The sequence below is a fragment of the Gopherus evgoodei genome, chromosome 2 (genome assembly GCF_007399415.2).
Source record: "Gopherus evgoodei ecotype Sinaloan lineage chromosome 2, rGopEvg1_v1.p, whole genome shotgun sequence".
Lineage (NCBI taxonomy): Eukaryota > Metazoa > Chordata > Testudines > Testudinidae > Gopherus > Gopherus evgoodei.
In genome coordinates, this window is record NC_044323.1 from 247,603,561 (window position 1) to 247,629,431 (window position 25,871).

The 25,871-nt window shown below is 40.5% G+C and overlaps 1 protein-coding gene across 4 annotated transcripts in view; it reads left to right on the plus strand.

Moving 5' to 3' along the window:
- RALYL (RALY RNA binding protein like) overlaps nucleotides 1-24,321 on the plus strand; it is a 655,965-nt gene extending 631,644 nt beyond the window's left edge. For all 4 annotated transcript variants that reach the window (XM_030553367.1, XM_030553368.1, XM_030553369.1 and 1 more), the window contains one exon: nucleotides 20,564-24,321. In XM_030553367.1, the coding sequence (XP_030409227.1) occupies nucleotides 20,564-20,581 (18 nt within the window). In that variant the 3' untranslated portion in view covers nucleotides 20,582-24,321. The remainder of the gene's footprint in view (nucleotides 1-20,563) is intronic.
- The last annotated feature ends 1,550 nt before the right edge of the window (nucleotides 24,322-25,871 follow it).

A 25,871-nucleotide genomic window follows, 5' to 3' on the forward strand; every position in this document is an offset into this window, starting at 1 on the left:
CATATTATTTTCAGTTCATAGTCTTCACTGGTGTACATGCAAAACTGTGCACATGTATACTTGCTTCCAGTATGCACATATGAAAAACACACCTTTACCAAGTAGTGTATTCTGGATAATTATAAACTGTGTCAGGAGGAACCCCCAAGATGTCATAAAACTAATTTTTTCTGGGTTGGAGGAAAAAATGTTAAGTCTTCACCAGTGGAACTAACAGGCATACCCTTCAACAAGATGGAAAAAATTGTCCTTGCCTTTTAATTTCTTTTCTCAGAAATACTATACTAACAATCCTGGCCCTCCTGAATTTTCAACGATCATTTACATTATAGCATGGTCTGCAAAGAGATCATTAGGTATGAGCTAGTCTGAATTCTCAGAACCTGATTCTCCATTCACTTATACTTCTCTTGACAACACTAAAGTTACTCCTGTTTTAAACCTGTGTGGGCCAGATTCTGAGCAATCAAGTGGTGTAATCTGTTGAAGTCATTGGAGCTATGCTGATTTACACCACTGTAGCATCAGGCCCTAAGTTTATAAAATTAATGCCAGAAATTCAATGAGGAAAAAAATTAGACCCTTTAGCGTCTAATCTCTTTTTGAAGTAAGTTCCTCTGAATGAAATTGCTGGATGTGTCTTGTAACACCCAGTAGAGTTAACAGCTGTAATCATCACTAGTGGCTTCCAGTCAAGAGCCCACCCATGTGTAACAGAATCAGGAGATATCTTGCAATGGAGAATAGGGCCCAGTATACGAGTCCCATTGAAGTCACAGAAGTCATGTGTGTTCTGCAGTGGTTAAATCGCACACACTATTTCTGAGAAAAGACATTTACAGTTAAGGTTGAATTACTTTTTTCCAGAGAAGAGTAATAAAAACTTGGTACAACCTACTAGTATTTATACCATTTCTGAAAAGTATGAATAAACTGCCCAAACCCAACACCATGCTATGGCAATCCAAAATAAATACTCTTAATTACTAGCTATACTGTCAATAAATAAATCCTGCTTTGGGGAAAACTCTTGTATACCAAATGTTAACAGGAACTGTAGCCTGACACTGTTTTAGTGATGAGCCTTTTTTGAAACATTAGCATGGATGATAGTTTGATAATCTATTTGATAAGTAAAAGCATTTCTGACTACTGCTGTGCTGTGCTGAGTTGTCTAAATAGCTTGTGCCTAGCTCTTTTTTGGCTCTTCAGTGGATTGTGATTGAGAAGGATAGCTCAGTTATCTTCTTATGCTGTTTGTTAGTTTGCCAGGTAGTCACCAGCAGATTCATAATTGCCGAGTAAGTTTCTTGAAACACTTTGTTTTTGGCTTTTTGACAGGTCTTTATTTTTACCTTAAGCTTTTAAAAAATAACAAATGGTTTCTAATCTTTAAGAGATGAAAATATTTAATTGCCCATTTTTAAAACTACCAAAAACATGATTTTAAAAAAAATCTTACTCTTACACCCACAATTGTTACTGTGGCAGATTGATTCAGACATATAATAATCTCATGACATAGGCCAACTGTGAAGTTCTGGAACAGCCTTCCAAGGGGAGTAGTGGGGGCAAAAGACATATCTGGCTTCAAGACTAAGCTTGATAAGTTTATGGAAGGGATGGTATGATGGGATAGCTTAATTTTGGCAATTAATTTGGCAGTTAATCTTTGATTATCAGCAGGTAAGTATGCCCAGTGGTCTGTGATGGGATGTTAGATGGGGTGGGATCCGAGTTACTATACAGAATTCTTTCCTGGGTGCTGGCTGATGAGTCTTACCCACATGCTCAGGATTTAACTGATCACAATATTTGGGGTCGGAAGGAATTTTCCTCCAGGGCAGATTGGCAGAGGCCTTGGATGTTTTTCGCCTTCCTCTGCAGCATGGGGCATGAGTCACTTGCTGGAGGATTCTCTGCACCTTGAGGTCTTCAAACCATAATTTGAGGACTGCAATAACTCAGGCATAGGTTAGGGGTTTGTTACAGGAGTGGGTGGGTGAGATTCTGTGGCCTTGTGCATGAGGTCAGACTGGATGATCATAATGGTCCCTTCTGACCTTAAAGTCTATGAGTCTAACTATTGCATGCAGTATAGTTGTAGTCATGTTGGTCCCAGGATATAAGAGGGACAAGATGGGTGAGGTAATATCTTTTATTGGACCAACTTCTTAAAAGCTTGTCTGTCTCACCAACAGAAGTTGATCCAATAAAAGGTATTACCTCACCCATCTTGTCTCTTTCATAGCATAGACCAACCGTCAGGTCAGGGCAAATAATTTTTCTTGGATGCACACACAAAATACCAGACTGAATAGGCAAAATACATTTCTGATTTAACATGAGTTTAATGTCTGATACTACTGGCCTGATTTTGCTGATTCGTCTCCTGATATAAATCAGGAGTAACTTCATAGGAGTCAGTGGAAATACACTGGTGTGCAACTAACGAGAGTAGAAGCAAATCCTATGTGTTGTACAGAACTAGGCAGTGAACACTTTTTAACTGCAAAAATCCTACAAACTAGATTTGTGTGCTCATGAAAAATAAGTTCTGAGTTTGTAACTTTAAGTCAGGAGGATTACAGAAACTTTAAATAATTTGCTAATATTAGGGAAAAATGATTTTAAATAGACCCAATTCTGTACTCACTACGTTCACACTGATGTAACTTCTTTGATTTCAGTGGAGTTATTCGTGATTTACATCATTGTAAGTATTTCAGTTGACTTCATTAGGCATTGGATCAGACCCAAAGATGTTTTTGAATTTTTCTGCTACCTATCTGTGGACGTTCTTCCCCATCCTCATGTAGAGGGGGATTGGTATAACAAAAGTATCTCCAGTCCTGACATGGAGAAGCGGCGTCAGGGGACCATGCTATTGCTCTGCAGTTTCAGTAGAAGTTTCTGCCTAACACTGAGGGTACGTCTACACTACAGGATTTATTCCGATTTTACATAAATCGATTTTGTAAAACAGATTGTATAAAGTCGAGTGCACGCAGCCACACTAAGCACATTAATTCGGCGATGTGCATCCATGTACCGAGGCTAGCGTCGATTTCCAGAGCGTTGCACTGTGGGTAGCTATCCCGTAGCTATCCCATAGTTCCCGCAGTCTCCCCCGCCCTTTGAAATTCTGGGTTGAGATCCCAATGCATGATGGTGCAAAAACAGTGTCGCAGGTGATTCTGGGTAAATGTCGTCACTCATTCCTTCCTCTGTGAAAGCAACGGCAGACAATCATTTTGCGCCCTTTTTCCATGGATTGCCCTGGCAGACGCCATAGCATGGCAATCATGGAGCCCGTTTTGCCTTTTGTCACTGTCACCGTATGTGTACTGGATGCTGCTGACAGAGGCGGTACTGCAGTGCTACACAGCAGCATTCATTTGCCTTTGCAAGGTAGCAGAGATGGTTACCAGTCGTTCTGTACTGTCTGCTGTGCCATTGTAAATTGGCGATGAGATGATGGTTATCAGTCATTCTGTACCGTCTGCTGCTGTCATGGGTGTTCCTGGCTGGCCTTAGCTGAGGTCGTCCGGGGGTGCAAAGACAAAAATGGGAATGACTCCCCAAGTCAATCCCTCCTTTATGGTTTATCTAAAAATAGAATCAGTCCTGCCTAGAATATGGGGCAAGTGTACTAGAGAACCAATGTATCAGAGAACTAGAGAGCACAGCCGCTCCGTATCAGATCTCACAGAAATGATGAGCTGCATGCCATTCACAAGGGGTGCCCTTGCAGCAACCCCACCCGTTGATTCCCTTCTCCCCCAACCTTTCTGGGCTACCGTGGCAGTGTCCCCCATTTGTGTGATGAAGTAATAAAGAATGCAGGAATAAGAAACACTGACTTTTTAGTGAGATAAAATGAGGGGGAGGCAGCTTCCAGCTGCTATGATAGTCCAGGCAGGACATTAAATAGTGTGGGGGAGAGGAGCCCAGCATCCTGCTGCTATGATAGTCTAGGCAGTACAGAATATTTTCTTTAGACATGAAGGGGGGGCTGATGGAACTCAGCCCCCAGTTGCTATGATGAGGACAATTACCAGCCGTTCTGTACCATCTACCGGGAATGACCAGGAGTCATTCCTATTTTTACCCAGGTGCCCCTGGCTGACCTCACCTGAGGCCAGCCAGGAGCACTCACGGGCTGATGATGATGATGGATAGCAGTCATATTGTACCATTTGCCACCGGGGAAGGGAAGGGAGAGGATGCTGCTATTCATTGCTGCAGCACCGTGTCTACCAGCAGCATGCAGTAGACATAGGGTGACGTATAAAAAAAGTCAAGAAACAATTTTTTTCCCTTTTCTTTCATGGGGAAGGAGGGGGGGTAAATTGATGACATATACCCTGAAACACTCCGGACAATGTGTTTGACTCTACAGGCATTGGGAGCTCAGCCAAGAATGCAAATGCTTTTCGGAGACTGTGGGATAGCTGGAGTCCTCAGTACCCCCTCCCTCCCTCCATGAGCGTCCATTTGATTATTTGGCTTTCCATTACGCTTGTCACACAGCACTGTGCTGTGGCCTCTGTCTATCATAGCCTGGAGATTTTTTTAAATGCTTTCTCATTTCGTCTTCTGTAACGGAGCTGTGATAGAACAGATTTGTCTCCCCATACACCGATCAGATCCAGTATCTCCCGTACAGTCCATGCTGGAGCTCTTTTTGGATTTGAGACTGCATCACCACTCGTGCTGATCAGAGCTCCACGCTGGGCAAACAGGAAATGAAATTCAAAAGTTCGCGGGGCTTTTCCTGTTTACCTGGCCAGTGCATCCGAGTTCAGATTGCTGTCCAGAGCAGTCACAATGGTGTACTGTGGGATACCGCCCGGAGGTCAATACCGTCGATTTGCGGCCACACTAACCCTAATCCGATATGGTAATACCGATTTCAGCGCTACTCCTCTTGTTGGGGAGGAGTACAGAAACTGGTTTAAAGAGCCCTTTATATTGATATAAAGGGCCTCGTTGTGTGGACGGGTGCAGCATTAAATCGGTTTAACGCTGCTAAAATCGGTTTAAACGCGTAGTGTAGACCAGGCCTGAGAAGTTCCGAAGGACACAGCCACGCCACTTGGGCTGTGCATTGAACTAAGGATTAAACCTATCAACTCAATCCTGTAATTATTTGATTTAACTGCAGTTGAACAGTCACCATATAGCATACACTTTTCCTGGTGTGCCAGACTCTGGAAGTAAATAGTTTTAGTTCCCTTGGAAAACATTCATTTCACAGTCTTTATCAGAATGCTTCAGAGTCAAGAATGGTGAATAATAAAACCATCAGAGGGAACATTCTCCTTCAAACCATGTCTGTAAGTCAAAGAGTATCTTTATGGAAGTAAAGTGGGGCAAATGCTGAAAAGTCAAAAGATAGCTGTTCTTTTTTCTGTATAAAGTAATAAATTATAAATTATTTTATTCCTTTCTATAGCCGAAGACACTGCAGTTACTGACCCATTTTTACCAAAAGGTCTTATTTTCTGAGAAAATATAAATGTTATTTAAATGTTTTTATGACTGGCTAACACCATAATGTGAAAGTCAGATTGAATGTATGAGTGTGCAGCCACTTAGGGACCTCAGAAAAGGGAAATCATTATTAAAATGGTAGCAATCTAATTCCTTTAAATACAAACCAAGTAACCTGTTGGAAACAAAATTACTGGCTCAACTTGCCAGATAACAAAGTTTTGGACATCAATTAAATTCCATCTTAACCTGGACTACTCTGTATGTACAGCAGCAGTCCTCAGGTGTGTTGTTATTGATTACATACATTAAATTTTCACAGCACTTTTTAAACACAGAGGAGGACATACTCCCTACTCCAAAGAGCATAAAATATAAGATCCAAATTCTGCTCCTCCTCCCACTAAGGAAGTATAATCCTAATGCCCTGCAGGGTCATTCTGCCTCCATAGATAGAATGCTTTGTTCTGGCTAGTAAAGTTCTCTATAGAAATTATTAGTTATGAGGGAAAGATGGGTCAGTTCCTGAAAGACGTGTGTTTGAAGGAGAGAAGTATTGTCATACAATAAATGGATGACTAGTCCAAGTACTGAAGACAGTAAAAATTTCTCTTAGAACTCAACCCTGCTCCCATTGAATTCAATGGGATTTTTTACCATTAACTTCAATGAGAGCAAGTTTGGGTTCTTAGAGTACAAGTATGTTTGGGTGTGTACTGATCTGGTTCAGGATAATAAAGTCAACTCCCATGTCACATGGCAAAGGTCAGTATACACTGACTCCAGTAGCTACTGTTACAAAGATCAAGTTTTATTCTAAATTCTGAAAAATATCTAGCACACTGCCAGAGCTAATCAAATCATCATTAATAAGATACAAAAGCTGAGAACTGAGTGGAAGAGGAAGAAGGCTGCATTTGCAATAAAGAGAGAGGAATGGAGGCACACAGACTGTGAAGGAGGGAGCTGAAGAAGGTGAGAACAGAGAGTTAAGTGAGTGCACCCAGTGATTCTACATTTAGGTAGCCCAATAAATCCTTAATCCAGCACTTCAGTTTGTCATTTATTTTTAAAAGAAAAGTCTCTTGAAAGTCTCATAGAATAAAATTGATAGATGCTATTATTCACTGTCATGTACAAGTAAAATAGGTATTAATGGGGAAAGAGCCTAAGAGAAGCTATTTGAAACATACTATTACATTATATCCTGCTTCTAGTCTCATTTCCAAATGTTCTGGTAAGCCTTGATTGCGCTTTCATGCCATTAATTCTCTTTTCTGTCCACAAGGATGACACTCTCAAACCCACCCTTTTCTAAGGCAAGTGTCAAAACAATCCACGTCCTTTTTTTTTTCTCATTTGCCCTCATTCAGGACCATATCACTACCACTTGCAATACCTTCCTATTACTCATTACTGTCCCATCCCTCTTCCTCCCCATTCATTCCTTCTCCTTTCCCCTAGGCCGATCGTGGACTCTGTAACATCATTCCATACTCTTTCAACTACTTGTTCCCAATAACACCCGTTTTCTTCTCCTACCGTTTGGTTTTGCCTTGCTCTTTACATTACCTACAATGTCTACTATTGGCTACATTTCCTTTCCTTCCTCAGTTTTGAACAAAACTAGGCAAGTTCCTTGTAAGGGAGTGGACTCAGCCCTGTGGCGCCTCCTGCTGGTCATCCATGGGAATTAGCTCTTCCAGCATCCTGGAGTGCCCCCTGCAGGCTGGTAATCTGCCTTACCACTGGCTCCCATGTCCCTCCCAAGACCCTGGTGCCCCTTTCTCTGGGTCACTGCCCCCTTAACAATACCCCCATACACTCAGGTTCTGGGTCTCCCCACCCAGGGGAACCCCCACCCACTAACCCCACCTCACTTCAGTGTAAGGCTACTACCAGTCACCATCTAGACCCATTCTCTGGGGCAAACTGCAGTATACACCACTCATCACAGGCAAGGTTGGGTTGGACCTGCTGCCTCTCTCTATAGCTGGGCTACCCCTCTGCAGCCCCAGTACTGGTCTTATGACCTCAGTTAGGCCCACAGCCTGGGGTTTTCCTTGGCTAAAGCTCCCCAGCTCCTCTAGCCATCCCCCCAGCCCTGCTCCACTCCTATACCCCCACTCAACTCCCTAGCAGCCAGGCCCTTCTCTCTCTACAAGCAGAGAGAGTCCTGAGATTCTAGCTGCCCTGGCCTTCTTATAAGGCCCAGTTAGTCTGTTTGGGGTGTGGCCCCAGCTGCACCCACTTCCCCCAATCAGCCAGAGTTTTTCTCCCTTCCCCAGCCCCTCTTCAGTGCTTTTCCAACCCCTTCAGGGCTGGAGCGGGTGCTCACCCCGTTACATTCCCTTAATTAAAACGAGTTCTCTTAGTCTTTCACTTTCCTAAGCCATATATTAGTCAAACATTAAAAAATAAAATTAAAAGCTTAGTCATGTTGAGTGGCCTTAGAGTAGGATTTTCAGCAATTCTTTAAAGTTTAAGCCCTCCATTCAGTCCTGCTCCCTTGGCACTGGTAGGGCAGGAGTTCTTGCCTTAGTATTAATGCTAATTGGATACCAGTTCACACTGGGGAATCCCCACTCCACATATCAAGCAGGGTTATAACAGCTAAAATTTTCTTTTACAACTTTTTGACAGCATTCTGAATCCCCAAAACATCTCATCTGCACCATTAGCATTATCAGAACTCATGCTTAAAAGTGAGCTGGCTGGGCCAGATCCTGAGAGGTGCTGAAATGGGATTACCATTGCCTTCAGTGCAAGTCAAAGCACCTCTCAGCATCTGGCATATTTGCTCATGTTTGGGGTTCAAGAAACACAGGGGCATCTGCACAGTTACTGCTCCGTAGAGCTGGATCCTGGCATGTGCAGATCCATAGACCTGAATCCTGGCACATACAGAGCATTCTTCACTTCAATTTGTTTCAGAGGGAGTTGAGGGCACTTAGTTAGCACATTGCAGAATTGAGCCCATACAGCACTGATTTTGGTCTCTGCCAGATGAACTCATGTCTCCTGCTTCTTGACTTCACTCTTCTCAAGAAAAAAAAACAACCTATTTCTGAATAAAAAAAATGAATAGAAAAATGTAGTAATTTATGTACATTATGTTGCTATATCACAAGTAGTAAAACACAAACCTATGTTTTCTAGACTGTGGGCCAGATCCTCAGCTAGTCTAGCTGCCCTGAAGTCAATAGAGATATGTCAATTTATACTAGCCAAAGGATCTGGCTCATAATTAGTGCATTCAGACATAAAGAAAGAGATGACTCAAAAATAACTATAGAAACTATTTAGACATCATAACTAAATGAAATGCAGGCCTAAATCTCATGTGTATTGCCAAAGATATTTACTAGCTACCAGAAAAATTGGCCAAAGACAATGGGGCAAACCCCTATATCGATATAAAGAACCACAGGATCTATACAAAAGAGACCAGGCCTCAGTTATTAAGGTATAATGCGAAAGAGCCACAGGCAGCAAATTGCATGGTAGATAGCTGGGAAACATGAGGACTGAGCTGACCATAAATCTGTTTTCCCAGGGAACTGGATACACTATTTCGAACCTGAAGTTTAGATCACCAAACTACTGCTTAGGGTTTTGTAACTGTGGAAGTTTTCATAGTGTGGAAGTTTCTTTTCAGCAACTATGTTAAGATACCATTTGCTAAAATATTTCTGTGTGCAAATGGATGGAAAATAATATCCCTATTGCTAAACCAGATGCCAAGAGGATAGCTAACAAAATGCCATTTTTAAAAAAGGCACCAGGAACTACCCTGACAATTCCAGGTCAGTAAGCCTAACTTCAATTCCAAGCAAACTGGTTGAAAGTATACTAAAGAACAGAATTATCAGACACATAGATGAACATGATTTGGTGGGGAAGAGTCAACATGGCTTTTGTGAAGGGAAGTCATGCCTCACTAATCTATTAAAATTCTCTGAGGGGGATCAACAAACATGGGCAAGGGTGATTCAGTGGATATAATGTACTTGGACTTTCAGAAAGTCTTTGACAAGGTTCCTCACCAAAGGCTCTTAAGCAAAGTAAGCTACCATGAGATAAAGGGGAAGGTTCTCTCATGGATCAGTTTCTTCTTAAAAATCAGGAAACAAATGGTAGGAATAAATGGTCAGCTTTTTAGACTGGAGAGTGGTAAATAGCAGTGTCCTCAAAGGATCAGAACTGGGACCAGTGCTATTCAACATATTCATAAGGGATCTGGAAAAAGGGGTAAACAGTGGCCAAGCTTTCAGATGATACAAAAATTACTCAAGATAGTTAAGTCCAAAGCAGACTGCAAAGAGTTACAAAGGGATCTCACAAAACTAGGTGACTGGGCAACAAAATGGCAGATGAAATTCAGTGTTGATAAATGCAAAGCAATGCACATTGGAAAACATAATCCCAACTATACATACGAAATGGTGGAGTCCAAATTAGTTGTTACCACACAAGAAAGATATCTTGGAGTCACTGTGGATAGTTGTCTGAAAACATCTGTTCAATGTGCAGCAGCAGTCAAAAAAGCTAATACGTTAGGAACCATTAGGAAAGGGCTAGATAAGAAGACAGTAAATATCATAATGCCACTATATAAATCCATGGTATGCCCCTACCTTGAATACTGCATGTAGTTCTGGTTGCCTCATCTCAAAAAAGATAGATTGGTGAAAAGTACAGAGAAGGGCAATAAAAATGATTAGGATATGGAACAGCTTCCACATAAGGAGAGATTAAAAAGACTGGGACTGTTCAGCTTGGAAAAGAGATGACTAAGAGGTAATAAGCTAGAGGAATGGTGTAGTGAAAGTGAATTAGGAAGTGTTATTGACCCCTTCAAATAACACAAGACCCGTGGGTCACCTGATGAAATTGAATAGCAACAGGTTTTAAACAAACAAAAAGAAGTACTACTACTTCACCCAATGCACAGTCAACCTTTGGAACTCATTGCCAGGGAATGTTGTGAAGGCCAAAAGTATAACAGGTTTCAAAAAAGAATTACATAAGTGCATGGAGGACAAGTCCATCACCAGCTTTTGTCCAAGATGTTTAAGAATGCAACCCCATGCTCTGAGTGTCTCTAAGCCTCTGACTGCCAGATGCTGGGACTGGATGAAAGGTAATGAATCACTTGATAATGGGCCTGTTCTGTTCATACCCTCTGAAGCATCTGGCACTGGTCACAGTCAGCAGACAGGATACTGGGATAGATGGACCATTGGTCTGACCCAGTATGGCCGTTCTCATGATAAAGATGGTGATGGGTCTCACACTATCTCATTTTTACTCGTGACTGGTAATAGAACAACCACGTGGAAGTAAAATGAACACATCATTTCAATATAAAAAGTAGATTTGAAAAGACAAATGTTTGCTTTCCTCAGGGAATAAAACACTCATTTTGTGTGTACTGACACTTAGCAGCAATGATGCCTGTGTTCACTGAACAGAGAAAGGGGGCTCTGTATGCGTTTTCAGCACTACTTACTGTATGATTGACAGAGTGTACACTGTGTTCATTGGGTTTCATCATATGAGGGTAAATATAAAGAAAATACATATTCTTCATTTAATTTTCCTTTATCAATATTTAACAAACTGCATAATCCTTCCTATTCAGTATATGCAGTCAATATTCTCTCACAACCTTGCTATAAAAGATTTTACGTTAAAAACTTCCGTCACTTTCTACATACTGTGTTACAAATGACAATACTGAGCCTGTAATCGAATCTTTTCACATTCTCTTACTCACAGCAACTGAGCTGGGCTTTTAAAGTTCATGGTATCCATAGAAAACCCCCATTAAATCACCAATAAAACTTGATAACTTCATTTGTGACTTTGTATTCTTTAAATACCTGGGCAAGATGCTGTTTAGCCCATTGGTAATCATTGTAATCATGAGGTGCCTTTTGATGCATCCGGCAAAGCAAGATTCTGTGACTCTGTATAAATCATAAGGCTGCAAGTTTGTCTCGGAAGTCATGGATGCTCTGAATTTCCATGACCTCCGTGACTTCTGCAGCAGCCAATGTGCCTGTAGGCATTGCCCCCATAGCTCCCATTGACCGCGGTTCCCAGGTAAGTGCCATCCAGAACCTGCTTCACCCCCTCCTGTGCCCCTGCTCCCTCCCACACCCAAACTCTGCTGCTGCTTTGGAGGGGGGAGGCATGGAGGCAGATTGGGAGAGTGCCAGCCTCACCAACCCTCCACCCCCAGCACTAATGGGGGTCCTAGGCCATGCGCCGCCACCCACTTCTCCTTCCCAACACCCGGGACACCCCCCCACCAGCATCTGCGGCACCCCTGGGCAGCTCCTCTCTAGGACCGGCGCTAGTATTTTTAGCGCCCTAGGCGCACGGCCATTTCGCCGCCCCGCACTCTGGTCCCGCGGCTCTGGTTGACCTGCTGCAGTTGTGCCTGCAGAGGGTCCCCGGGTCCATGGCTCCGGTGGAGCTGCCACAGTCGTGCCTGCGGGAGGTCCACCGGAGCCGCGAGAGCAGCGAATCGTCTGCAGAAATGCCTGCAGCAGGTCAACCGGAGCCACCTGCCCCCCCCCGGCAAAATGCCGCTCCCCAGTAATCCTGGTGCCCTAGGAGATTGCCTAGGCCGCTTAAATGGAAGCGCTGGCCCTGCTCCTCTCCCCCCCCCCCCCGCGAAGTTTTAGTCAGGAGTATATAGTAAAAGTCATGGACAGGTCATGGGCTGTGAATTTTTGTTTATTTCCTGTGACCCGTCCATGACTTTTACTAAAAATACCTGTGACTAAAAAGTAGCCTTAATCATAAACAGTGATAATTAGTAATGCCCAAATGTGTTTTGCCTAATTTCAAATTCACTTTAACTTTGAAGAAAATTATAGATTGAAAATTATGAATAGAGTCAGATATGTTTGAGATGTTTGTTCTATTAGGAACTGGCATTTTCCCATTTTTAAATGTAACTTTAGAAAAAAAGGCACATGGGTTCTACCTACAAAGTGTTCGTGAGGCAAATGTGCTGGTGGTGAGAGAAGGATTATCCATTTTGTCTACCTACAGTCTTGCACCGGAGTGTGAGACCCTACAAATAAATAGAGTAGCAGCTCAATTCATTGTAGCATGCTTGTGCCCTGGTTTTTTTTTTTCTGCTTTAGGGGCTGGAGGAGTGGAGTTTCTGGACTATTCATGGTTAGATTAGGGTTAAATTGATGATGTAGATGTGATCTGTAGATAGGCCTAGGTCTTCAGATTCCAGGGCTGTTAATACAACACATTTCATAATTGGTAACATTTATTTAAGAAGGAAAAAAAGAAATAAGCTATGTTTTCCTGGAGGGGAGAACAATGGAGTCTGAGGATGTGGACCCAGCACGTGGACCCTATCCATGATAGGGAAAGAGTAAGATTAGGATTTAAGCAAGGATACTTGGAAGGCCCTGATATCTGAGGATTTGCACCTCATTTTTGTCTTAAACTACTGAATACCTCACATGTATATCCATTTATCTGCCTATGCTACTTATTTCTAAATATGTATCACCATGATAATGCAAAAAAAATTGCTGTAGTATTTCAGCAGGTGAACTTTGTGCCGTGCTTGTTAGAAACATTCATCCCGGGCAGTGATTTAGGGGAGAACATACAATAAATTTCCCAACATCTGCACACTACAGGATATCCCTTTACTAGGGTTGTGAATTTTCCAATTTCTAAAAACCGGACACCACTGCTATGCCCCCTCCCCTGAGGCCCTGCCCCCTGCCCCACCCCTTCCCACCACCACCCTCCACTCACTCCTCTCCCGCCCCCCCCCCCCGGCTCACTGGTCTCTCCCCTTTAAAACCAAAACTGGCATTTTATTGTTACTAAACAAGCTGTAATTGCTTCCAATATTTTGAAAAGGGAAAGTTAAAACTGAGAGAAACATGTTTAAGGACCTGATCCTGAAAACCCTATGTCATGTGTTCTTGCCCCTACACTCTTTGGAATCTTTTCCTCTGTACTCTTGAACTGTGCCTTTAAGGACACAGAAGCTGGAGAGTATCTCCATATAAGATCAGATGGGATCAAAGACCAAAGTCAAAAAGGTGCAAATCAGGGAACTTCTATTTGCTGATGATGCTGCTCTCATAGCCCACAATGAAGATCTACAAGAACTCATGGTCTGCCTTTCAAGTGCTTGCCAGGCGTTTGCTCTCACTGTCAGCAACAAGAAAACAGTTGTATTAGGACAGGGGGTTCCATAAGATCCTTCAGTCACCTTAAATGCAAACCAGCTAGAAGTCCAAAAGCTCAGCTATTTTGGTTCTACAGTGACCACCAACCTTTTACTGGATGAAGAACTAAATGTTCGCATTGGAAAAGCTGCCACCACCTTTAGCAGACTAACTAAAAGAGCATGGAACAACTCAAAGCGTATCATCAAGACCAAAATGATAGTGTACCCAACTTGCATCCTCAGCACTCTCATGTATGGTGGGGAAACATGGACAACTTATGCTCCTCAGAAGAAAAGGTTGAACAGTTTCCACCTACATTGGTTACACCGCATACTCAGCACCAAATGACAAGATAAAGTCACCAGCGTAGAGGTTCTTCAAAGGGCAAATTTACCAAGGGTCACGGCTCTGCTCAAGCAAGGATGACTGCAATGTCTGGGCCATCTGAATAGATTGGAAGACAGACACATACCCAAGGACATGCTACCTGGGGAGCTGTCAGAGGGAACAAGAACAAAAGGATGTCCCAAGCTTCACTATAAAGACACACAAGCAAGATATGAGGGAATTTGAAATTGATCCTGACCAATGGAAAATCTTGGCAAGTGATTGTAACAAGTAGCGCCGTTGTCTCCATCAAGATATCAAAGTCCATGACTGGAGCTGGCGCCTACAGCTTTAAGAGAAAAGAGTCTGTAGGAAGCAAGCTGCTCCCAACCAAGATACATACGTTTGCAATAACTACCAAAGATCATGCAAATCTCTGCCTGGACTATTCAGTCACATCAGACAAACCATTTACATCATAGGCTGCAATCACCACCGTCTCTCATAGATGAAAGGATGCCAACAAATTTCATCAGACTACTTCTTAATGATGTCAGCGATCTCATTGAAGTCAATTTAAAGTCAATAGGATTATTTATTAATAGACTGTAATGGCTCCAAAGTTATTCACATGCATAGATGTGTTTGCAGACTGGGCTCCATAACGATTTATTGCTAGACAAGAAATCTAAGGCAATGTCCACCCACCCCCAGTCTATGCATTCTCTAGCCCTGACTATTCAATAACTTCACAGCCAAGGGAATGCATTTGTCCCTTCCTCTATATATTTATTCTGTGATTTCATTAGTCGCATTTTCTAAAATATATTATTACAAGCTATTTACCTCCAGTCACAACTTTGATACCTTGGTGTGCCTTTCCCACTCCTCCTTCCTTGTAGAAATTTCACTAATAAATCATGATTATAATAAGCCAGGCTTTCTGATGTGAATTCACAGCATTACCTTAAGAAGCAATTTTCCTTGTTCTGAAAGTTTGTGTATTATAACTTGCGTGTGGATACAAAAATAATTTTTAAAAGCCTCATATTATCCACCTTGTCTATAAAAAAAAAATCAGACTTCAGAAAACCTGGGAAACATCCCAGCCAAACAAAAAACAGTGTCATATGTCTTTGCATATTAATTTTAAACAGATTAAACTTTAAAATTGTTGGCAATAATCAGCATATTTATCCATTCTGTTTGCAGCAGTATTATAGGGTAGCAATTGTTATATTCTCATTTCTCCTTTTGCTTGTTTACTTCTTGCACAAAGTACCTTTTTTTAAAAAGTAAATAAACTTTGGACAGCATTTGAAATGCACCAGAAATAAATAAATATCTTAAGGGGAGAAAGATATTTCCTATGCTCATCCTCTCTCCTCTTGGGCAGGTGTTTAGTTTGGGTTTGGATTTTTGTTGTATTGCCCCAGTTGCTGTTTAGGTGCTGGGCTCTCAGAGCCTTATTCAGAGGCTAATTCCTGGGCTCTGAAGCTGGGGCAATTTAGATGAGCCACTAAAAAGAGATTTTAAGCTTCTGACTGGAAACATACAGCCCAGTCTAACCACATGCAGCACAACCTCACAAACCCAATCCAAATACACGCACAGCACAACAAAGCACACAACACAAAACATACACACAGTACAAACACACAATCCCAACACAAAATACCCAGACAGCATGACACAAAATGTACACACAATGCAATGGCACACACCCAGCAGAACCACACCAAGCACAACCAAAACACACGGTGTAATCCAACATACATGCCACCACCTGCGTACACAACACAACACAAACACACAATCCCAGCCTTGCATGCCTGTTCCACAACATGAGCAGCACTGTCCACCACTCCCCCAGGTCTTAGCTGCCTTCCTGAGCTGCCCAGAGCCCTGCAGCCCTGCAGGGCTCCCAAAGACTCCCCACATTCCCTGCAGCAACCAGACGAGTCACCGCCACTCAGCGAGGACGGTGGCTTCACACCCTGGGACCTGCTGCTGGGAAGACGGGAGCAAGCCCCAGAGATTGGGCAGGTTGATCTGTGGGCTGGAGCGAGGGGGCCCAGGAATGTGAGAGAGAGGCAGGGAGCTGAACTGAGTTGGCCTGCCCCTTCTTCTCCCCTCCCATCCCTCAGGACTCACCTACTGCCTGCAAAACCAGGCTGAGAGATGATCACAGCACTCTGCCCCTGGCTCCCTCAGCAGCCAAGTGCTGCACTGCAGTGGTTGACACCTACTTGGTCCCCACTGTTTTAGCACCCCATAGTGGTAACCAGACTTTTGTCATCCAGTCAGTGTTTCTGACCCGACACTGTCAGGTGCCCTTTTTGACCAGAAGCTGGACGCCTGGCAACCCTACCATCTATTCACTTTCTGAATGATCCCATTGTGCCTAACTGGATGGTGGAAGACGTCTCCCATATTAGCTTAATTGTGAACATCTTTGCAGTCTTTTTCTCATGTCACACTTTTAACACTCTCTAAACAAAGGCATATGTTCAGCGATTATGAATTCACAGAGAAGTTTGCACTTACAAGTTGAGGCTTGAAGGATGGGCACAGAAGAGGGAGTGCAGCTTCTGCAGCATGCCTTTCCCTCGGACCTATGGGACTCATACCAGAGAGGAACTCCACACTTTTGGAAGGAAATGGAGAGGTCATGCTGACTGTTCTCCCCTCACTGTATTCTCCCACCCCACCCCAAGCCTGTGGGTTACAACATAGTAGGGTAGTGCAGAAAGAGTGCAGGATTTCTTCACAGTTCTGCCAGCAGAAACCAAGATTCCAGACCTCCATCAGCAGAAAGTCAAACCAAAAAGGAGCTGGAGGAGCAGGAGGTAAAGCAGTGCTAAATGACCACAAACACCTACTCTGCTACAGAAACAAAGAGATGACCAGTACAGCCCCCAACGGGGTTGGGGGCTGGCCACTACACCCAACAGATTCACTGATTCAGTGCAGCTCTTACACAGGCTCTGCAATCAATGCTGCTATAAATCATATTTTATTGCTGACTGCTTCCAAAAAAAGCCCCTTGAAAGACAATTTTGTAGCATAGCTCTTAATGTTCAAGGGTAGCAGAGAACCAGGAGCAGAAGGAGGACAGTGTGAAGGCAAAGTTCCACACAAGTGTATCTTGCTTCTGACAGATTCACAGAGATTCATGGATTTAGGGAGTGGAATCTGTATCTTTTCTGGAAGGTCAGGGGCTAACTCATGAAATACTATCTCCGTGGAAGAATCAGAGTGAAGCTCATGGAGTCTCAACTCCTTATGATTGATCCCATAGTTTTTAGCTGATTATAGTTTGAGAAACTTTGGAGCCAGCATATACTGCCATGCAAATCAGCTCTGACATGCATTTTTGCTTTAACATTTAATTTAGGTCTTGCAAATCTGTACATAGACTCATAGACTTAAGGTCAGAAGGGACCATTATGATCATCTAGTCTGACCTCCTGCACAATGCAGGCCACAGAATCTCACCCACCCACTCCTGTAACAAACCCCTAACCTATGTCTGAGTTATTGAAGTCCTCAAATCGTGGTTTAAACACCTCAAGATGCAGAGAATCCTCCAGCAAGTGACCGATGCCCCACGCTGCAAAGAAAGGTGAAAAACCTCCAGGGCCTCTGCCAATCTTCCCTGGAGGAAAATTCCTTCCCGACCCCAAATATGGCGATCAGTTAAACCCTGAGCATGTGGGCAAGACTCACCAGCCAGCACCCAGGAAAGAATTCTCTGTAGTAACAGATAGCATAGCAATGTAAAGTTTAAATTAATTGGATATGGTTCGGGATAGGTCATGTGCAAAAGCCAGAGGGCTCATATTGGAACTGCAGGAGCAACAATAGTTCTGGAAAACTAAGATACAGTACATGACTGACCAGAGTTCCTCCAGTATCCAATGCTCAAAAAATCAACAATATAGAAAAAGAATAGCAAACACAAATTATTTCAGGTGGAAAATGAATGAATAAATAGTCCATAACTTTTCATTTTCCCAAGGGAAGTTATCACAACTAGGACAGTATTTACTGTTTGTCTGATATTATTGATGACTGCAGCTGCTATATGTTCAGTTGGGTTATCCGATTTTTAACGCAGTATGTTTGAACCTTACTTTTTGAGTTGATATGTTCCCATATAACCACACCAAATGAAAGCCATATTGCTTGCTTAAATGTAATTCATTTTCCTCTCTATTGTGTCAAGGTGGTTTTTTTATACATAACTGGAAGGAAATGAAAAGATTAAAAAAAAAACATTAATCATCATGAGTGTTTTTGATATCATCAGAGCTACCATAAAGCCAGTAGATAAATTACACACTATTCAGCAGAAAGAAGCAGAATAAAATTAGTATTATATTACACTAAATTAATCATAGCCCTGGGTGACTGTCATTCTGGAGAAAATAGAAGCTTGAATATCTAACATTTTAACCTTTCTTCCCAGCCTTTTAAAACAAGAGACAAATAACAAGCCCATGTACTGAAAGAAAACACAAGATTTTTTTGCTTGTGGGACTGGTGAATTTTTACCATTGTTTCTAACTGATAGCAAAGCAACATTCACAATTTGGATCCAGATGGTTAGCAGCACTGCTTCATAATAGTAACCTAATGAAGCTTTTTATTACCAGCAACAGGTAAATGCCTGGAAGGTTTATGGCAAGGAAAAAGCTTCAATAAATAATTTGAAAATCTGTCTCTCTTCTTCCTTGGATAATTATTGTCTTTTGCATACACGGTGTAGCAGCGATGCAAAGCTAAAGAAAAGGCTTGAAAAGGAGAACTGTCTCTGGAGCTAATGGGGTGCACAGTGGAACCGCAGGCTTTTTTCCTCTCACAAGATGAATACCTACTTAACAATCTTTAGGCCTCTCTCTGATTTAAGGGGAGGATTGAAAATCCTTTTCATGTAGTTAAGTCTGTCTAGAGATACAGTGCTAAAAATAGGGAGATATGAAAAACTTCTCTATGTGTGTGGAGAATAATATTTTTAAATATCATTTTAACCTAAAACGGAGCAGCAGATGGTAGGTGCTTTTGTACAAGGATGGGAGGGCATGGGGACCCTCCACCACAGCCCTGGCTACCTATGCTGGGTACAGCCAGAATGCTGGTGCTCCCTGAGAGAAAGGAGGGAGTGAAAATGTATAGTCTCCGAAGTGCTCCACAGCTCTAAGAAGACTTGGGCCAGTGCTGTTGGGAGTGGGACTGGTCAAAAAAATTGCATCTGATCTTTTCAACAGAAAATTGTGTTTTTTCAATACAACATAAAATGTTTGCAGGAAGCACCTTCTTTTCTTTCAATTTTTTAATTTTTCAATAGAAAACCTCAAAACCTGCAACTTTTCTGCTGTAAAGCAGAGTTGGCTGAAAAATACTCCGTTTTTGTCTGAAAATTTTCAGATTTTGGTCAAAACGTTTGTTTTATTTGTCAAAAACTTTTTAAAAATTGTTTTCAGATTTTGTTTTTTTTAATGAATACACAAAAATTTCTGCTTAAATTTCAACAAAAATGAAAAATTCTTGGTTTTTATCAAAATTTTCTGCACAGTTGAGTGGACTTCTGTCTTCCAACCCTTGTAGATGGGAGCACTTGCTGTGCTCTTTTAATGGGTGTTGCAGCTGTTTATGGCTCAGTGCTTCCATAGGTCCTGATCCAATGCCCATTTGAAGTCAATGAAAAGCTTCCCAAGACCTTCAGTGGGTATTTATACCAGGACCCTAGTATCTGCAGCGGCAAGTATCTGCAGGCATAATGCCCTTCGGAAGTTCCACTACATTCCCACTCTAAAACAGTGATGCTGAAAAAGCCACAATAGAAGCAAAAAAGTGATGGTATTTAATTAAAGCAAATAAGATCTAATCCTTAATAAACAGGACAGGCCTAATGCATGCACACAATAATAATATTAAAACTATTAGAAAGCAACTGTGAAAAGACTCATGAACCAGATAATAAGAACTCCCCTCCCCCCCCCCTCCAGTGTTAAAGCAAATGATCAACATAAATGGCATGGGAAAAAGTTGGAAAATGAAACCCAGAACATAGAGAGCCATATGCAGTGTATTTAGAATAAATGTAATGATGCAAGTCAATGCATTCTACATTATCTCATGAAGTAGCTGGGATACATTCTTCTTTTCCCTTATATTATTACGAATATAAACTCCTGATGAGAGGTATATTTCACCAAGGAGTTCGGTTGTGATTTGAATCAGTGTAGTTAATTCTGGGTAGTGCATTCTAATTTAGGGGTATTTGTGGTACAGGCTTTCCATTGTAGCAGTTACATGACATTCCTTTTAGCCTAAAAACTTAATCAATTAAGTGGCAACATCAGATGGTTGCACTGAGTGATTTGACCATGTAATGCAAGTAAAGCTGTCCTGTTCCCTTTCCCCTACAGTTTATCCTGACACCTTTTCCATGTGCTGCTGAAACAAAGCCCATGTTTTCATACTAAAGCAAACGTTTCATTTTTCAGTTTCTACAGATCAAGTGATGAGGTGTCATGTGTGAGCCCCTTGGAGGCTGAGAAGAGAAACTGTGACTTCCCCTTTCCACTCCCCCACAGAAATGTGAAGTGGGGTTTCTTACTGGCTAGCAACACCTTTGATTCAATTTGTATGAAAACTCACTTTACTTATTAAAATGGACATTATAGTTCAAACCTTAGAAATTTCATTTCTTATATGTTCTAAGCTGTACAACTGTCAGATTTTTATGGTTTAGATTGTAAATGTGTTTTTCTCTGGCTACTTATTGGTATTATTTGTTTTTAATTTTGATGTCTTAAAGGCCAAGGTACTGTATGATAATAATATGAAGGACATATTTAACAAGCGTGAGAGACACTGTATACAAATGTATATTTGTAAAAGCTATTTTTATGATTAGCATGTTTTACTGTTTATCATATTTAAAGTCAGTTGATATTGCATTTCTATGTTTATAGCTTAATTCAGACACAGTCATGTTATGATCGAAGACATGCTCAATCATGTTGTATGGTATTTTTCATTACTATTCATTATATTCATAGTTTAAGATAAATTATGTTTACTAGTAGGGAGAATATTGAAAGGCAAAGTAATCGTTCTGCTGTGTTCATGCACTATTTCACTGTAATTGCAAAAAAGTGCAAATATGTCAAATATCAGATCAATTGATAAACTATAAATTAAACCCACTTGTTAATCCCTTTTTTCAAACAAGCACTCTCTGTGATGCCATAGATTAGCACAGTTATTTCATCTGTATCTGTTACTATCTCAAAGCAGTTTGTTGTCACCTTATGGAAAAGTTTACATGCCAGTGAATGTCCCATCCAAACTGTATTCCAGACAGGTGAATGTTTTATATATTGCCAATATTTGAAACCTTACATTAGATTATCAATTGTTTTGTTTCACTTTCAGTCAATAGGATAGTTCCATTCCTCAATCTCTCAAGCATTCTCCACATGCTTGAAGATAGAATAATCCATTCTCACAGAGGCTGTAGGGGAATTCAGTATATAATTTCTTAATAAATCATGTTTCTTTTCAAACAAAATGGATTCATTATTTCTCTTATGTGATACTCAAATGTGTTTTAATACACTTAAGATATATTAGCCACTGGTGTGACTGCTTCTTCTCGAAAGAAAGTACCAGCTTGTTCCCAGTTCTCATGATAGGACTGTTCACGGTTCCAGAGAACCAGTTCAGATGACACTCATAACAGGGAAGAAGTAGCCACATCTTTATATGAGATATACTAAGATAGAAAACATTTTATGCAAGAGAGAGACATGTCTTGTAGCTGAGTCGTAAGGCACATCTAGAGTTAAAAAGGAAAGTCTTACTGGCTGGATTACTTAGAAGTAGCCACATTTAGAACATGTTGCCAGGAGAAAGATCTCATCCAAGTAAGTGGAGCTCTGAAACAGTATGTTTCAAAATACTGAACTACAGAGATGTGACTTGCACTACCATGCTTGTCCTGCAGTACTTGATGTTTCATTGAACAAAACTGACAGCATTTCTAAAGATAACTTTATGTCGTGTCCTCTCAACCATTGTCCATGGTACCTGATCCAAAGCATACTGAAGTAAATGCAAAGACTGCCATTATAGTCCAATGCGCTTTGGGCTAGACCTGATGATACTGGCTGCATGTGATGGAGGAGTAGAGGGTAATTGATGGTGACCTTACAATGAAGAAAATGGGAGAAGCCCCAGAGACTGTATCCAGACTGGCTTCAGGTAAGGATCAGTTAAAAAAAAGGAGAGATATCCATTAAATAGATGTGAGGGAGAGTGTGTATCAGGTTTGACCATGTGGGAACTAAGTCAATAGGAGAATAGAGAAAATGACATTTTGCCTCTCAGTTACACTGGTGTAAATTCAGGATAATTCCACTGAAATCAGTGGAGTTATACCAGCTTAACTGAAAGCAGAGTTTTGCCTATTTACTATGAGTCACTATTGTTCAACATAAGGAATGTAGACTGGGGCCCATTTTGTGTTACAATCACAGCAAACCCAAACAAAATGTTACAATCAGTAATATTAACCCAAATACTACCAATAGTCTGGTAATCACTGAAATACCTCAGGGAAGTATTTTAAAGATATACTTGTCCTTTGTGTTGTTTTTCTCTAAACTTACTAAAAACTGGAGAGAAATATTCCATCATATGCCCATTTTATAGCTGCAAAAATTAAGAACAATGCTCACCATTCCCGTGGTTCTTATTTGATTTACAGTAAAAATAAATAATAAATCCAAATCCTATCTATTCAGTGGGAGTTTTGCCTCAGTACTGAGTGAATAAGGGCTTAAAAGATTTGAGCTGATGACTTTTTGAAATCTTGGAGAATGTCCTCTTAGTAGATCAATTATGGGAACTGTGCTGGTAGTTAAAATAATATCATAATTCTGTATTACAGATGGTTTGAATAAGCAATCCCTGAATCAGCTCAGCACCAGCTAAGCCATGATTAAGTGGGTACTATGAACTGTAAAGTACCACAGCAGGTTTTTACATTATTCCTTAATGTGCCATTATCTGTATTTAGTGTTTACAGGAATAATTTCACAGTCTCAACAGTCAACACTGTTCCACACAGTGATGTTATTCCTGAAAGTATTTTTTTCTGGCACAAAAACATCTAAGATGGGGTCTATTGATATTCTTACATTTGAAAGCTACAAGTTTACTGTACTGTGTAATATATTCTCCTAACTTTCTTAATGACACATTAGATTCAAATCATTGAAGAGATGCTGGTATTTTAAAGAGGACTTGATGCTTTATTGCCTGTCACACGTACCATATGCAATTGCTTCCCATTGTCACATACACTTAAAGTTTACTAACTATTTTGTGTTACGTATTCTTTGCAGCACAGAGGAACCAGTAAGTGTTTAGGACCTAATTTCCATTTACACTAATGCCCCTTTATACCATTCTGGCAGTGTAAATGTAATTTACAAACATTTTATGGAACCTTTACACTGTCAGCTGCCCAGGGACCTCAGGGTAAATTAGAATCAGAGCTATAATATTCAGCCTAAGCATCACTTTACCCTAGGAATGAACTGAGTACCAGAAACCATCATTTTTAAACATTTAAAATTATATTATAGCCATAAAGAGAGACATTTGTAGCTATAGTTCTCTAGAGCTACAGTAACATCCAGTGATCATTTATGGTAACGGGGAGTGAGTGAAGTTGCAGTACCTACTTCTGTTGTATATCGCTGTGAGTCAAAATTAATTTGGCTAGTGAATATTCAGCTTTTTCAACTTGTTTATATACCATCCCGGATTCAGCTATTAAAATCATTTTCTACATAGGCTTCCACCCTCAATTTGTCTCTAAGATTGCTATTTCAAACTGTGCAGTTGCATGAATGGAAAAGATTTGCTGAATGTTAGTTTTACAGCTTAATCCAGAGGAAAAGATTTTTACTTCTGTAAATTCTTGTCTTAAGTACCATTGCTGGGAGGTTTTGTGTAGCATCATAGTATATTACTTAATGCTGAAAAAATAATCATATTAAAACTATGTAGATAGCGCCAACCTTGTAAGCAGTGGTATTTTTAATAGACAGTATTGAAAGGTAACTAACGTTAAAAGTGTTCAACATTTTGCCCATTTATACCTGTGTAATGGTTCATGACAGTTTTCTTTAAAATGCTGTAACATATTTCTACGTCTGTAAATAAATATTTTCTTTGATTTATGCACTAATTCAGTTTTGTAATTTCTGCGGCTAAATTGTACGTCTAGAAAAAAACATTTATAGACACTAATATATTTTATTTCTTAAAGGGAAACAGTATATAATTTTGTGAAATAGTGCTACGTTTTTCAATTTGCTAAAAACAGGAACAAACATTAACAGTAAGAAGAATTATAGTTATAGATAAACTGGAGGCAGAAGACTATGCTAACCACATCCAATTCCTTTACATCACATCTGCTTCAGTAGTTTAAAGTGCAGTACTATGCTGAAAAGTGACTGTGAAAAAAGTCACTATCTTATTCAAGCCATCTGATCCCTCTGTGTCTTGGGGTATGTCTACACTACTGCCAGATCGACGCACCGATGATTGGGTAGACCTAGGCTTCATCGACGGCAGCAACGTTATTCACCAAATATGTGTAGACATAGCCTTAATAGTCCTACCTGCCATTATTTGCATCAGCAAAAATGAGAAGCCTGATAATGAAAAGTCCCACTGAATTTATAGGGATGAAAGCAATGGGTTTTGACAGAAATGGCTGAAAAAAATCAAACTTCAATAGGAAATACTAACCTTTCAAATTTGTGATCATGTTACAGATTTTTAAGCGCTGTATAAGAACTACATATTATTAATATTTATTATAATAGCAAGGATATAGTTTACTTTAAATTCTATAGAATGATGGTCAAAAAATACTGGTAAGAAAAGATATTTTTTTCTATTCAATATTCACAGACATTTTTCTATTCATAGGGCCTTATGCTAGTCTTAGGATATTTCCATGAAGGCAAAATGAAAATTTGGTCCCAGGAGTCTGTGAGAATATTGTTAAAATTATACTGGAATTTAGGGGAAAGAGATAGGGAGGACAAGACAGGAAGCAAGACTGTAATCAGAATGATGTTGTTTGTTTATGACATCTAACTTACTATTATTTTCAAATTGTCATTCTTATAACCATGTAAAATTTCCCATGTAAAATATTAATTTTAAGATGTGTGAAATGATTGAATTTTTATATAAGGAACATTTAATAACAAAAATATAGAAGACAATATTTAAAAAATGAAGACCAGGCTTTAAAGACCAATCTTTTGTCATGCACTTGGGAAAAGAAATATTTTGGGCCTGAGCAAATACCCTTTGATTTCAATGGAAAAAAACATTTTGGATCCCTGGTCTTTGTAGAAATGTCCCATAGCAGTTGATAGAAAATGATAATCTTTCTAAGCTCTCCTACAGAATGTCATAGAAGCATTAAACCTGTTGTAGAATTCTATGAAGTTGCACCATAAAAATATTGAAAGGATTTCAATCTTTCTTAAATTCTTTGGTGGTTTAAAGTCATTTCTGATATGATTATGTTGCTATAGATTGAACCTTATTAGTTTCATCCCTGCTGAATTCTATGGGACTTGTCCATAGAAGAGTCCCAGCAATGTCCCCTGCATACACACAGCAGCCATAACTACCAGCTCTATGCACCATAAACATCACTTAATGTGGTTGTCTTCCTGCATTGGGGAGGAGGGTGACTGTCTTGCTGCGTAT